The sequence below is a fragment of the Camelus bactrianus genome, chromosome 15 (genome assembly GCF_048773025.1).
Source record: "Camelus bactrianus isolate YW-2024 breed Bactrian camel chromosome 15, ASM4877302v1, whole genome shotgun sequence".
Lineage (NCBI taxonomy): Eukaryota > Metazoa > Chordata > Mammalia > Artiodactyla > Camelidae > Camelus > Camelus bactrianus.
In genome coordinates this window covers 39,031,630-39,047,304 of record NC_133553.1, presented here as the reverse complement: position 1 = coordinate 39,047,304, position 15,675 = coordinate 39,031,630, and the positions used below count along the sequence as shown (strand labels likewise).

The 15,675-nt window shown below is 33.2% G+C and overlaps 1 protein-coding gene across 2 annotated transcripts in view; it reads left to right on the top strand.

The window, feature by feature from the left end:
* Positions 1-15,675, top strand: part of STRN (striatin) — an 86,416-nt gene that overhangs the window by 16,582 nt on the left and 54,159 nt on the right. For both annotated transcript variants that reach the window (XM_074378725.1, XM_074378724.1), the window contains exon 2: positions 10,717-10,820. In XM_074378725.1, coding sequence (XP_074234826.1) covers positions 10,717-10,820 — 104 coding nt within the window. The remainder of the gene's footprint in view (positions 1-10,716; positions 10,821-15,675) is intronic.

Below are 15,675 nucleotides of genomic sequence, written 5' to 3'. Positions count from 1 at the left end.
TGAATAACTAGAATATTCTAAGGTAATTTGAGACAGAACAGTTTTGTCTATTTGTTTATATAGCTGTTGTCCTCAGTAGATTAATAATTTAGTAGAATGCAAGAATTCTGTCTTTATGTCCTAATACAAGTCAACTGGTAGGCACATTGTAGACACTCAGTGAAGGCATAAATGGAAGCTTCTGCCTTTAAGGGTCTTATAATCTGGTTGGAAATGAAATAAATCATAAACACTTGGAAAATTTAATGAGACAAGAAAATAATTGTGTAATAGTCCCAATTAAATGAGATTAGTTACATACTGTGTTAAGCAGAGTGCCCTGGTACATATTAAATACTCCAAAGTACTTATTTGCTTGCCTTCTAACTGAACATTAATATAAGTGCCATAAAATGGTAGAAGTAGTATTTACATATAGGTTTTTTTTTTTTCTTTCTATTTTGAGGTTTTCTTCCCTTTAATAGAAAGTAATAAAGTACTCTTTGGCTTCAGAAAAGGGAGGAATACTGTGAGTGGAGTATGCTGAGACTTGGACATTGGTAGAATTTGAAGATGAAGGACTTTGGGGGAGGTAGGGGCAGAAGAGAAGAGCATAAGCCAAGGCATGGACCTGGGAGAGTTCAGGACATGTTTCAGGACTAACAGATTGTCTGCTTCACTTGGGGCACAGGATGTGTGAGAAGAGATTGTGGAAAACAAAGCTAGGAAAGTGAGTTGGGATTGTGGATAGCCTTAAATTCCATTGGGAAGAGTTTGGGCTTTGTCTTCATAGCACCTTAGATATATGGTTCATAATTTATACACGTAAAATGAATACTTTAAATATAAAAAGTGTTGTCCCTTGAAGATTGCTTCTTTAGAGATTATATACCTATCAAAAGATACTTGATTGTTTTAAAACATGTTTAGAACTCTTTTGCAGTTTTCTAACCGTAAAGAAAAATTACAGTGAAGACTTGTCATTTGCAAATCCTCAGTTTTAAAAATTGAGAGATCCTTGCTTCCTCTGAACTGTATTTCCTTTGAGGGTCATACATTTCTTATATATACTCCTATTCTGCAAGTTAATATTCTTTTCAGTGTTGATGAAAGTTTTATTCCATTTGGTGGATAGTTTTTGCTTAGGTTGGGGTACTTCTTGAGTTAATTTAATGATTTGGGGAGAGGGGGATTTGGTGGACTTGTTCACATTCATAGTTACAAACTGTTACCAAATTTGACATTCTCTTCTTTTTTTGGTTAAGAGCTGTCATTTTCTTAGTTCTTATATTTTTCATCATTTTTAACACCACTACTAGAAGTTTGGCTTTCTTTGGGGTTGGGGGAGATATTTTTCATAAAGAAAGTCAGTTTTTTAAAAATATATTTTTTAAAGTTTTTGCTTTTTAACTTTGAGATGTAAATGCTTGGTTCAGTTTGGCTCATGTATTTACTCTGTGGATCTGGCCTCTGGCCTCACCGTTGTCTGAACAGCATGTCCTCTGGGTGACTTTCAAACAGTGATAACCATAAATATTAAATCTACAAATGTCAAGTTTGTTACATTGCATATCCAGAGGAATTCCTTCCTTAACTGATGTCTTATTTTCTCACTTGTTATTATGTATGTATGTATATACTATGTGCATTTTTTTTATTTTTCCAGCTTTATAGAGGTATAATTGACATATAACGTACAAGGTTAGCGTATATAGGGCATTGATTTAATACACTTATATATTGCATAGATACATTTTTTAAACTTAACTTTCTAGCCCCTTGTGCAAACATTAGGAACATTGGAAAAAATTTGAGAGATAGGAGGATGTACTGTGGAAATTGACTGATCGGGGACCAGAGGGAACCTTTGTGAGGACCCAGAAAACCTAATTATGTATGGTTATTTGTATAATGCCATTAGCTGATAATGTGGGTGTAATTAATTTAGTGCTTTTTGTAAGCTCACACTTAGGGAAGGAGGAATTACTTTGTGAAAGAATATTCCACTATTTCCTATAGCATTTTCAGATATAATGTATCATTAAAAAAAAAAACTCCATCTTTTTTGGAAAGAGATGTTAGGTAAATAAACAAAGTTTTTGGGCCATTTTTATTTATAAGGAAAATTCCAAGAAATGCACAGTTTAAGATAAAGCTAGCTGTAAATACCAGATTAAAATATAATTTTTAAGTTGAACATCAGTTCTGTACTTGACTCCAGAGTTTAATAGGTATCCCACTGTATTTTATTTGTGTTTATTTTTATATTCACTTCTTTTACTTGTAACTGTATTTCTGGTTCTAGTTGTATACAACATATACTACTGGTCCACATATGTCTTATTCAGTGTACATGTTTCATCCACCGGCTGTGAGCTCTGTTTTACTTGTTTTGTTACTACCTTAGTCCTAGTGCAAGTGACTGTGCCTGGTACAAAGTGGGTGCTCAGTTGGTACTGTTAAATAAATACATGTGAATATTTGAGTCAAACCCTCAATTTTTAGGAGACTCCACTGTCTGATCTTAGCTTCATTGTATTTATCTATGTGTGTTCTCATCTTAAACCCTCACTAGATTGGAAGTGCATTGTGAGTAGCAACTTGGTTTATTTGTCTGTCCTATATTCTCATTTATAGTAATTTGGACTGTGGTGGATAGTAGGTAGTCCCCAGAGACATTATTGAACTGAATGAAAATGGTTGATTTTATTTTCTTATGAGGAGATGGCTAAAAGTACAACCATACACAAGGAATTTGGAAGAGAATCAAAAAAGCTAGTGTGTACTTGTTTGTCAGCTTGAGGACATATATATAAGACTTCATCATTCTGTGTTGTAAGAGCTGGGGTTCTGGGACAGCTCAGTTCCTTGCTCTTTAGCAGCCTATTTGCTTTATTTTTGGCCTTCTAACTATGTCACAGATGGTGTAAGTCAGTGGTTCTCCAAGTGTTGTCCCAGAATAGCAGCATCAGCATCACCTGGGTACTTGCTTAAAAATGCATATTCTCAGGCCCCACTGCAGACCTGTTGAATCAGAAATGAGGATAGGGCCAGCCCAAGCAATCTGTGTTTCAGCTAGTCCTGCAGGTGATTCTGTTGCTAAAGTTAGATACTGCCAAGTGGTGACGTTGTCTTTAGTATGCCAGGGAAAAACAACTAGCAGCCTACATGTAAGAGAATAATATAATCCAAAACATTTCAGGGGAAATAGATGTTGTTTAGAGAATACATTAAGATATAAAGCAGATTATTGAAACCTCACTGTATGCTCTTCCTTAGCTTAAGTAAACTATGTTGTTGACTTCTACTTTTCACAAATTTCTCTTGTTATTTGTGAGTTTGTGCTCAGTTGACAGTGAGAACCTTAAATTAGGTATTTTCTGGCACTTTATTTTAGACTTTTGTAAAAGTGAGTGCTCTTTCCTCCCATAGCAGATGACAGAAAAACAACTGAAAAAATGTCCAACCCAAACTAGTATTTTGTGTACTTTTCTTTTTGAATATACTTTTCAATGATTTTGGTTTTGAATTTTAACCCTTAAAAATTTTAGACTACAAGATAGTTTAAATGATTTCAAAAAACTAAACGATATACTTAATATAATTTAATTGTTTATTAGATATTCCTGAGTATGCAGGTAAATCTGTTTAAATACAGCAGATTTATATTCTTTATATGTTTTCTTTTGACAAATTAGAATTGAAAATAATAAAAATAAATTTTCTATTTACCATGTAGACTTAAACTGTAAAATATCCAGTTACTGTTTTTATCTTTTTAAATTTCTAATGGTTAGGAAATCGGAGGCCTAATTTTAGGTATGTAGTGTAAAAAAACTTATAAAGCATTAAGAAATTTTTAACATGCATTTTCCTTGAAGATAATTTTGAAGTTTTCAAAAATATGTGCTATTACCATTAGGTTTACTTGTACAGGTAAATGGAAGAATGAGGACTTAAAATTTTACAAATTTTATTTGTAACACTTAAAAGTTATTTTTGTACCTTATCTATTTGATCAGATTGAATCTTTAGATTTTCTAATTTTTTCTTAAGATTTCAGTTGCATTTCTCAATCTCATTTTTGTTCCTGGAACTCTAGAAAGTTTAGGAGAGTTTATGAGAATGTTGAGGTGACATTAGTGCAGGCTGAGGCAAGATTTCTGAAAAAAAAGTAGTCAAATTGTAGCTTAATGATACATGGAGAAATATACCTATAAAAGAAAAAAGAAAATAGCTGAATTCGTCAGTATTTCATATTGCTGGAGAATATTGGAGTCTAGGAATATATTTGCTAACTAGAGACCTGTCTTTCTTACTTCAGAAGGAATTTTGTTGTAGTGATGTGCAGGGAGAACTGTAGGGAGCCTTTTGGGCCATACATTTTCTGTTATATCCTTGTTGCTAATACCCCCACTATACATTGAGTGAATGCCTTGAGTTTCTAAGTGGTGGTTCATTCATGGTCTTGTACTATCACCTTGCTTCAGTTTTGAGAATACTGTCCCCTTTAGGGATACACCATTTAATCTCTTGGAGCTTCTTTTTTCTCCTTTGTAGAAATAATGAATTTAAATACATCCAAGACAGAGTCTACATACTGGTGCCAGATCTGGTGACTGAATTTTGTCAGGCTTTATGTCTTTAAAATTTTCAGTTGAGACTTTTGTGCATAGTAACATGCCTATCATACAGCATTCAGAAGGTATAAAAGTGGGGCATGTACATTTAAGTTTAGTTTTAACTCCTATTCCTCTCCCTCCCAGCCACCGAGTTGCTTTGTTTGGAGACATTCACACTTACTACATACTTGTGAATCATTCCAGAGTTATTACCTACACACAGAAACATAACAATATGCTTACCCTTTCCTCCCAAAAAAACCAAGTGGTTGCACACTACATACACTGTCTTGCTTTTTATTTATTTAATCTATCTTAGATATAATGCAGTATCAATATGTTTAGAGCTGTCTCCTTTGTAACAACTGCACAGTATTCCTTTGTATAGATGTATCCCACTTTCCTTCTATTTTTCTTCTTTTCTTTATTTCTATTCTCCTTTCTTCCTGCCCTTCCATTCTTCATTTCAGTCTTTTCTTCCCTTCTGTCTCTCTTCTTGCCCCTCCTGCCTTTGCAATTAAACAGTCCAGTTCAGACAACAGTATGCTGCCATATTAGGAGGATCTTTACCTAGGATTTAGTCTGTATGTTGAAAGGAATTAGCTTTCTTCTGTAAGAACATGGGTTTTAAGACCTTTTATTTCTAACTTTCTGAATAGAGTCTCCAGATGGAAAAAAAATGGACTTTTTCTTCCTCTGTTCTTGCAGGTCTTAGTTCAGGACCTAATTTTCTTCCAATTGTATTTATAATTTGTTTAACCAGTTTTCTGTAGGTGGACATTTGTATTATACATACATTCTTATCTGTGTCTTTTCAGTATATCATTTCACACATATACAAATATATTTGAAGGATAAAAATTTGGAATTAGAACCGCTGAGTAAAGGTAGATGCATTTACAGGGTTGATAGATAATGCCAAATTGTCCACAGTAGTGGTGAAATGGATTTATACTATCACAGCTGACATACAAATGTCTTTTCCCCAACTTATTATATTATCAAATCATTGGAGTTTATTAATCTAATAGAAAGGGGAAATATGATTACAATGTTAATTGGCATTTCTCTTCCAGGTGAGATTGAACATCTTTTTAATATGTTTGAGCCTTTTTTGTTTCCTTTCAATCAACATGTCCTGTTTTTCTATTGAGTTCTTGATCTTATTGATTGGTATGTGCTCGTAATACATTAAGAAAAGCAGATTTGTGGCTTTTGGATTTTCTTTTGACATTTGTCAAAAAAGAATTGTCTTATTTCTCATGATAGTTTTTCAGCAACTTTTAAATTTACCATATATAAATATTTTATTATGTGAGGTAAATTTTATTAGTCTTTTATGGCTCTGGGTTTTGTCATACTTTCAGAAAGACATTCCTAACCCTGAGATTAGTAAAACAAAAACAGACTCTACCTTTTTTTCTAATATTTTGGGAATCCTTTAAATTTTTTTGATCCTTTTGGCATTTGTTTTGATGTGAGAACTATCTTCCAGGTGGCTGTCCATCAGCAGGTATTGAATAATCCACATATATCCCACTGATGTGCAATGTCACCTATAGTTTATACTATATTCCTTTATATATTAGGGTTTGGTTTTGGATTGTCTGTACCATAGATTTGCCTGTTCATGCATCAGTACTTTTTAAGTGACTATAGAATTATAATATATTTTAAAATAATTTGTTTATTCTTGTTTATTTTTCTGTATGTACTTTATAATCATCATGTATTATGTTTTTAAAAAACACTATTGTTATTTTAATTGGGCTTCCATAATTTTTAAAGATTAATTTAGGGAGAAATAAAATAATCATAACAGAATCCTCTTTTTTAAGAACAAATCTTATTTGTTCAAGTCATTTTTTTTGTGTTCTTTAGTAGAATTTAAAATATTCTTTGCATCGCTCTAATTTTTTTTTAGTTAGGTTTGTTCTAATTATGTTATCATTTTTGTTATTATAAATGGGATTATTTTCTTTAATTATATCATCTAACTGGTTGTTCTTATAGAAGCCCATGGGTTTCAGTTTATTATTTTATATACAATTACCTTACTAAAATTCCTGTTACTATTTTTGTAGTAGTTTATAGACTACAATTCCTTGGATTTTTCAGTTATCCACTATTATCATTTGCAAATAATAACGATTTTATTTCCTCATTTCTATTTTTAAACTTCTTTCTTTTTTTGAAGTATAGTTGATTTACAATGCTATGTTATTTCCAGGTGTACAGCATGATGATTTAGTATTTTTGCGGATTATACCCTATTATAAGTTATTACAAGATAGTGGCTATAATTCCTCATGCTATACAATATATCCTTGTTGCTTACCTATTTATACATAGTTTGTATTTGTTAATTCCATTCCTCTGTTTGTCTCTCCCCTATTCCTTCTCCCTTTTGGTAACCACAGGTTTGTTTTCTGTATCATTTCTGTTATGCATATACATTCATTTGTATATTTTTTGTATTTCACATATAACTGATATAATACAGTATTTGTCTTTCTCTGTCTGACTAATTTCATTAAGCATAATAGTTTCTAGGTCCATTCACTTTCCAGCAAATGGCAGAATTTCATTCTTTTTTACGTCTGAGTAATATTCCTGTGTGTGTGTGTTTGTGTGTATATATATATATATATATATATATATATATATATATATATATATATATATATATTCCACATCTTTATCCATTTGTCTGTTGATGGGCACTTGGGTTGCTTCCATGTCTTGGCTATTGTAAACAGTGCTGCTATGAACATTGGGGTGTATGTATCTTTTTGAATTAGTGTTCTTTTTTCCCAAATTTCTTTCTTGACTAATGGCATTCACCACCATGTCTAGAACAATGTTAAATATTTGTGGTGAAAAATAGAAATCCTTGTTTTGTCCCCAATTGTAGTTACTTGTTGGGTTTCTCTAACATACGTGATGCTGACTTTAAATTGAATTGTTTGTAATTTATCTTCTTAAGAAAGTTGGCATAGTGTTTGTTTCAAAAACAAAAATCTTACATTGACAGAAAAGTTGCAAGGGCAATACAAAGAATTTCTTTTTCTGAACCATCTGAGGGCAAGGTGCCAAGCAACGGGATGGCCCGATGCCTCCCACCAAATACTTTAGTGTTTGTTTCCTGTAAACAAGTACTATATAAACCGCATATAGCCATCAAAATCAAGAAATTAACACTTACATATTACTACCATCTAATCCTCAGACCCCACTCATATTTTGTTTATTTATTTATTTTGAGGGGAGGTCATTAGGTTTATTTATTTATTATTAGTTGAGTTTTTTTTTGGAGGTACTGGGGATTGAACCCAGGACCTTTCACACGCTAAGCATGCGCTCTACCTCTTGAGCTATACCATCCCTCTCCCACAGCTGTCCCAGTAATGTTCTTTTATAGCCAAATGTTGTCCAGAATTATTCATTACATTCGATTTTCATGTCTTTTTAATCTCCTTCAATTTGAAACAGTCTTTCATTGACTTTTATGACCTAAAGCTTTTGAAGATTACAGGAAAGTTAATATAAAATGTCCCTCAGTTTGAGTTTGCATGATGTTTTCATGTGATTGATTTCAGATTATACATCTGTGGCGGAAATGTCACAGAGTTATTCTGTGATCACCAAGGAATATCACAGATACTTCTGTTACTCCTTTTTGTTTGTTTTCTTCTTTTACCTCCATCTTCTTTGTAGTATTTCTTTTAAACACTTCTGGGATTTATTTTTTTAAATACTTAACTAATCCAATATGTGAATTGATAAGAAAATAGGAAAGCAAATGTACTGGAAATACAAGAAGTAGTTGGTGGATTGGGGAATGAGTCACAGTAGACTTTTTGAGTATTATAGGCAGAAGTGTCAGAATCACCCAGGACCAGTGATGGTGGCAGAAATACAAAACTAGCCAAAGGGTATAGAAACAAAGAAATTGATAATTGATTTTATTATTACTTTGGTTATATGATTATACTGATTAGGTTATTGTTTTTGTAAAAGCCATTTTGAAGCGTGTGTTCAAGGCCAAAGCATTGTTTGACCAAACAAGTTGGGCTGTCATGGTCTTTTGACAGGACATTTGTTTTTGTCAGCTTTAAGTGCATGTATTATTATTCTCCTTTTATAAAAACAATGATCTCATTGTAGAACAGTTTCAAAAGATTTTATGATCATTTTATGCTGTTGTCGGTATTTGATGTCTTTTCCTCTGTCTATACGATTGAAATCATTTTTGCCAATTTTTAATTAAGATGAAAATAATTCTTCTTATGATTACAATGTGAATTTTAAGAGCTCATTGAAATGAGAACAAAAACATGACAATACCTACATTGTGAAAATTAGAAGAAGCTTGGTGAGTTGGATTTTGTTTATTATGGTACTGAAAAAAGAGAAATGAGTGTAATTTAAACTAAGTAGAAGTAAGTTTAATGGCTTATTCACTAAACCTTGGTTAGATAATCCATAATTCCTTAGGGATGTGGTAAAGTCATCATTAAATGTAAATTCTTACTTGCTTAAGTGGAAAGCACTGTAGAAACAGAAATAATATTATCTGGGTTAATATAATAGAAATGGGAGGGGAAAGAATGTAAGAATAGTGAAATTGATAGCTATCTTTGAAGGCCCTTAAATAGACCTCCTGCCCTATTCCAAGTGGTGTTCTGAGTTACTTTAACAAGTAGTATTTGCAACATAGTTTTAGTTCCTTAAGTGGAAAGTATTATTTCAATTTTAAATGTCTTTTTAATTATTCTGGAGAACAGCTCTTTACTATCCCCTCTGTCTTACTGAAGACAAGAGTTTTACAGTTTGTTTCATGTTAAATTGTAGAGTTTTTTTGTTTTTATTTTTGTTTTTGTTTTTTCCTTTAGTAATTCTTGGGAGGGACCAGGAACCTATAGAGGGCCATTGTCTCAGATTTTCCTTTTCTCAACTTTCACTTTCTTTTCCCCTGCATGTCAAATCTGAATGAAGGTGAGATGAAAGGGATTGAGAAAAAGCAGCTATTTCTTTCTTGTAGGGGAGGTCCAGGATAGTCTTTCAACATAGTGAATCCATCATAAAATTTAAGATTTGGTGAAGCTCTGGAAACTCTTACTTTACAAGGGTATTATAAGAATTCATGATTTGACTTTACCCCCTTTCCCCATTTTCACTCTTTTAAAAAAAAAAAGTATGTAAGTTTTAGGTATATAGCATTATAGTTCAGCATCTGTATATGGTACAAAATAACCATCACCACTAGGCTGGTTACCATCCATCACCGTACAGGTGACTCCTTTCATCCTAACCCCTAACCCTTTTCCCCTCTGGTAACCACTCATTTCTTATTTGTATCTATGAATTTGTTTCTGTTTTGTTTTGTTTGTTCACTTTATTTTTTTCTTTTAAGATTCCACATATGAGTGAGATCATACAGTATTGGTCTTTCTCCATCTGACTTGTTTTGCTTAGCATGATACCGCTGAGGTCCTTTCTATGTTGTTGCAAATGACAGGATTTCATTGTTTTTTATGGCTGAGTAGTATTCAGTTGTGTATATATACCACATCTCTATTGTTCATTCATCCCTCGATGGACAGATAGTTTCCATATCTTGGCTATTATAAATAATGCTGCAGTGAACATGGTGGTGCATATTAGTGTTTTCATGTTCTTCAGATAAATACCTAGAAATGGAATAGTGGGTCATATGGTGCTTATCCATCTTCACTCTTTTTAAGAAGAATCTCCCTCAATGCCTTAAAAGACAAACCCTTCAGTAAACTATACTGTACTTTGCATATGTCTGCACTTATATTAGTATATAAATTTAAAATTTTAGACTCTTAGAGAATATAGACTATGTGTTGCCACATCCCTAGTCTGAAGTCTGAAGTAAAATGCATATATAGATGTCCTTTTGTTTGAAAAAAAGAAAAAAACACTCCCCCCCTTATAATCCATACTTTTCTATATACTTTGTGATAGATATGTAAAAAGATATGCTTTTACATCTAATTGTTTTGTCTTCCAAAAGTTCTTTCTTCAGCTGAGTTTAAAAAAATGTATTTGGTCTAAACTGAATTTTGTCTTTCTTTTCCTTACTCAGGCTCAGATTGCCTTCCTTCAGGGGGAAAGGAAAGGTCAAGAAAATTTGAAGAAGGATCTTGTGAGGAGGATCAAAATGCTGGAGTATGCTCTTAAACAGGAAAGGTAATTTAGTAAAATGAAAGATAGCATTCTCTGTAATATTGGAATAATTTTTCTGTCATTCCTAAAACAAATCCAAATTTTAGTGTTATACTTTTGAATTCAGGAAATAATATCTGTAATAAACATTTAGAAACAACTGTATTATGTTAATTTAATTTTGTTATGAATCTTTAGTAGCAATGACCAATAAACTGATTTATATGAGTTTAAACATTTTAGTAACATCTTTTCTTCTACTCTGTCCTTTCTTAAGAAATGTATGTACTTCCTGAACTGTCAATATCTATTTATTTATGGAATTGAAGTTGTTTTTTTTTTGAGTTGTCAAGGAAATTTCTATAATGCTTACTCCCTTTTCCTACCATCTAGTATTATTTAATTTGATATGTTTTCTATTGAAAAAAACCTGTTCTGACAGACTGTGTTGAGAATCGTTTTATAGACTTTTCTGGTATTTTGACCCTTTGCTATCAGCTATGCCTATCTCTCCAGAAGTGAGTCTTATCTTTCTATTCTGCTAGTGTCTAAGATGTTCAAGAACTAAACTTGAGTCACAAGTAAAGGACAATAGGTCATGGATGAGAGTTTTGGATGTTTTCATATGAATTAAATTTATTTGTTTTAATGGATGGTCTTTGCATTTTTTTGTCGGCAGTATAAGACAGGTCTTTGTTTTAGATTATTGAATACATGATATTGTATTCAATATTGAATGATATTCAATATTCAGTATCATTGAGTGATATTGAAATTCTCTATTTCGCTTCACTTTTGATTACATGCTTTTTTCATTTTTTTGAAGTTGATGAATGGGTTGTTTGCAAAACTACCATAAAATAACATTTGGCAGATGATATTTATGAGTATCAAGAAATAGATGAAACTTTATTAGAACTTGTGTTCACCTTCATGTGGGATTTTTAAATGGCACAAGAAATGAAAACAGATTGACCTCTCAGTGAAAAATAAGTAGTTCTTTTCATTCCTTGAGAGGCTGATTGAAAGTTATATTGGGAAGATAGAGGGGGAGAAAAGCAGTTTTAAAAGTGTGTAATTTGGGAATATTTGCAATTTTAAGCAATCCAAATTATAGGCATAATCAGAGAATGTAATAACATTAATAATGGCAACTATTTATTAACTACCATGTACCAGGCCCTAAGGCTTAAACACTAAGTAACTTGCTTATAGTTGCAGAGTTATGGTAGAGCTGTGATTCACATCCCTCTGGTCTGTCTGATTCTGAAGCCTGTACTCTACCAGTATATTATACTGTCTTGTAAGTCAGAGAATTAAAATATACAAATACTAAACAAGGATATGGTGTGTGTGTGTGTATGTGTGTATCCCTTATCATTGACATTCATTAATCCATCTATCCAGATTAAGCACTGTGCTGGAATTGAGTTAAAACAAGTCACAATCCTTGTCCCTCAGGGCTTAGAGTAGCGGGAAACAGACTTGCAAACCACAAAAGTGCAGCGCAGTATGATAGTTGCTATGGGGGAAGTCTGTGCAGGGTACATGGGGTCACAAAGAAGGGAGTGGTTATTTGGATCTGGAGGGAGTGGAAGTAGAAAGGAGGGTGTAATTAGAGGAGGTGAAACATGAATAGCATCATAAAAAATAAGATGTTTGCCAGAGAGGCCAGGTTCAGGAAGTAGAGGATATGTTTGACATGGAACAAAGCAGTTTGGTGTATTCAGAAATTTGTGATTGCTGTGTTTGGAGGTAGGATGTTGATTGTGATTTGATAAACAGTAATGGAAGAGTTGGGCAAGATTCAGATCATAGAGAGCCTAACTAAAGGAGTTCAGACTTCTATTTATGTCAGAAGTTTTAAAAACCATTTTCTTCTAAAGTAATCTCAAATTAATAGAAGTTGCAAGAACTATATACCCTTCTACCCAGATTCACCAATTGACAACATTTTACTGTGTTTGCTTTTATCTTCTTCTCTCTTAATACTCACTTTTTTTTTCCTGAATCATTTGCTACTTATTTGCGGACATTATGCCCCTTTGCCCCTAAATATTTAAGGGAATATCTTCTAAGAGCATGGACATTTCCTTAAGTAATTACAGCTCATTATTGAATTAAGGAAGTTAATGTTGATATAGTTCTATTATCTAATATAGCCCATATTCATATGTTCCAGTGATGATCTTTATAGCATTTTTTTCCACCAAATGTCCCCGTAATAATCTTTGTAGTGATTTTTTCCCACCTGGTCCAGGATCTAGTCTATGAATACATATTGCATTTAGTTGTAGTTGAAAGGTTTAAGCATGGAATAGGGTGAAATCGATTTTAGGCAGATCACTCTGACCTCAATATGGGGGACAGCCTGGAAAGATCTACTAACAGAGGCAGGAAGATTATAATAGTCCAGGCTGAGAAATGATAACATAGTAGCTGCTGGAGGAGGCATCAGCTATGAAACATTTTAAATAGAAAGAAGCCATAACATTTGGAGATGATTTGATATAGTGGATGAGGAAGAAAGGTCGTTCAAGAATGATTCCCAGGTTTTTGGCTTAAGGGAGAAATTTGAAAATTGCCAAATGAATTAAAAATAAAGAATTAGGATTGAAAAGCAGATATGAGAGGGAGACTCATGACTAGAGATGTATACTTGGGCGTCATTAATATTGTGGGTAATGGGATAAGAACTTTGAAACAAGCAGAGCAAGTATTGGGGGAGGGGAAGAGATTACTAGCAGGAGCCATGGGAGTTGGAAATACTTGAGGAAAAGACAGAGGAAGGAAAGCCAACAAAAAAGGGGGGAGAAGGAAGAAGAGAGCCGCATATTGGAAGCAGGCCAAAGAAGGTGGGAGTTTTCACAATTGCAGATGCCAGACAGACCCCGAGTAAGCTGTGTACTGAAAATAGTCCTGGATTTGCCGGTTAGGTGCACATTGGTATCCTTGCCAGAACAGCTTCAGTGAGGCAGCAGGAACATAAACCAGATCACAGGGGAAAGAGGGGTGAGAGGATAGATAAAGTGGAGACAGAGTTGTTTATTTTTTCAAGTAATTTGACATTGGAGAACAGAGGAGATAAAGAACTGGTGGCTGAGTCTAGGGAAGACTTTCTTGTTTTGTTTTTTAACTTTAAAGGGTTCTCCTGGAAAGGAGTGTCTCTGATTTTGTATCTTTTGAAGTTCATGGAATGATTTGCGATTATTCCTGATGTAATGACACTATTGAAGTGTAATAAATTAAGAAATAAAAAAATTCTTTGTGGATTAGAGCTCTTAAACATTTTTGGTTTTTTCCTCTGAAATTATTTTTCTAATGCCTTAAATCAATTTGAAAAGTTTCTTTTTTAATAGGAAAATTTCAAACATAAATGTAGGAAGACTAGTATCTTTTATATATACCTCCAAGCCTCAACAGTTAACATTCTTGTCATCTTGCTTCATCTTGATCTATTTTAGAGCAAATTTCAAACATCTTGTCTTTTAACTTGTAAAAACCTAAATAGGCCTCATAGTTTTGAATTGCTGTGTTAAGGATTTTCTAAGTAAGAAAGATCCAAAATTAAGTAAAACTGAATCATTAGAGTTACAGAAGGATTACTTACCTCACAATGGATTTATCAAAGCCTTCCTTAAGGTGTGATAAAACTTACAAAATGAGAAAAGCTACATATAATTTCCCAAGAACATGCAGAGTATAATCTAAAGTTGATTCAGAAAATTGTATACTGAAGACCCTTAAATACTGTGTAAAATACAGTTCTGAAACATTTCTTCCATTTGTTCCACATCTCTCCTGTATCTGCACTACTGTAAAAACCCAATGGTCCTCCTTGCCTGTAATAGATTTCCTTATTCTGATTAATCTTCAACATCCATGGGATTCATTTTTTAAAACACAGATGTGATATCCATGCTTAAGAATATCTAGCTAATTTCAGAGTCCTTCTTAGCAAAAACCTTTTACATCCAGGCCCCTTTCTAGACACACACACACACACACACACACACACACACACACACACACACACACACACACACACACACACACACACACACACACACACACACACACACACACACACACACACACACACACACACACACACACACACACACACACACACACACACACACCCCTCTATGTATTTTTTCCCACTTTTAGGATGTTCCTTTTGACCAGAATACCTTCTTCGTCAGTCCATTTGTCTGATTGTAAAACTACAGGTTTTGAGGTTTAGCTAAAATCTCATATGTCATCTTCTTTTTGATAGCTCTCTTTAACTATTGTCAGGACTTTTGACAGAATTAGATAATCCCTTATCTGAATTCCTACCTATAACACTTGCTATAACTCATAGCTCTTATCTACAGTGTGCTATAGATATTTATTTACCTTTCTGTCTCTTGGCCATCTCCTTGCCCTCTACCCTTAAGTAACTACAAGCTGCACATTATTCCCAGCAGCCAGTACATTGCTTGGCATGTAATAAGAATTTAATAACAGTTCATTGGATTTAATCAAGTTACTTTTAGCATCAACACTTAAAATGTGATTGGAACACTGTCTTGTATTCCAAGTGTATTATATATAATAATAGACTTTGAAACAAAGCTGTAATAGAACTTCTTTAATATATTATAATTATGTAATTTTTATGCTGTTTTATCCAGTAAAGGCCAATTGGGAGGCCTAGCTGTGTGTCAAATGTAGAGTTCTTAGACATGAGGTCTGGTATTTAACTTGCAGTCAGATTTAGACAGAAAAAGATTAGGGAACAAGAAAATTGCTAACACAGTGAGATGAAGTGTTAAAACAATGGGAAACAATATGAGTGGGAAGGTATTTCAGCATATGGGCTTCAAAAGGAATA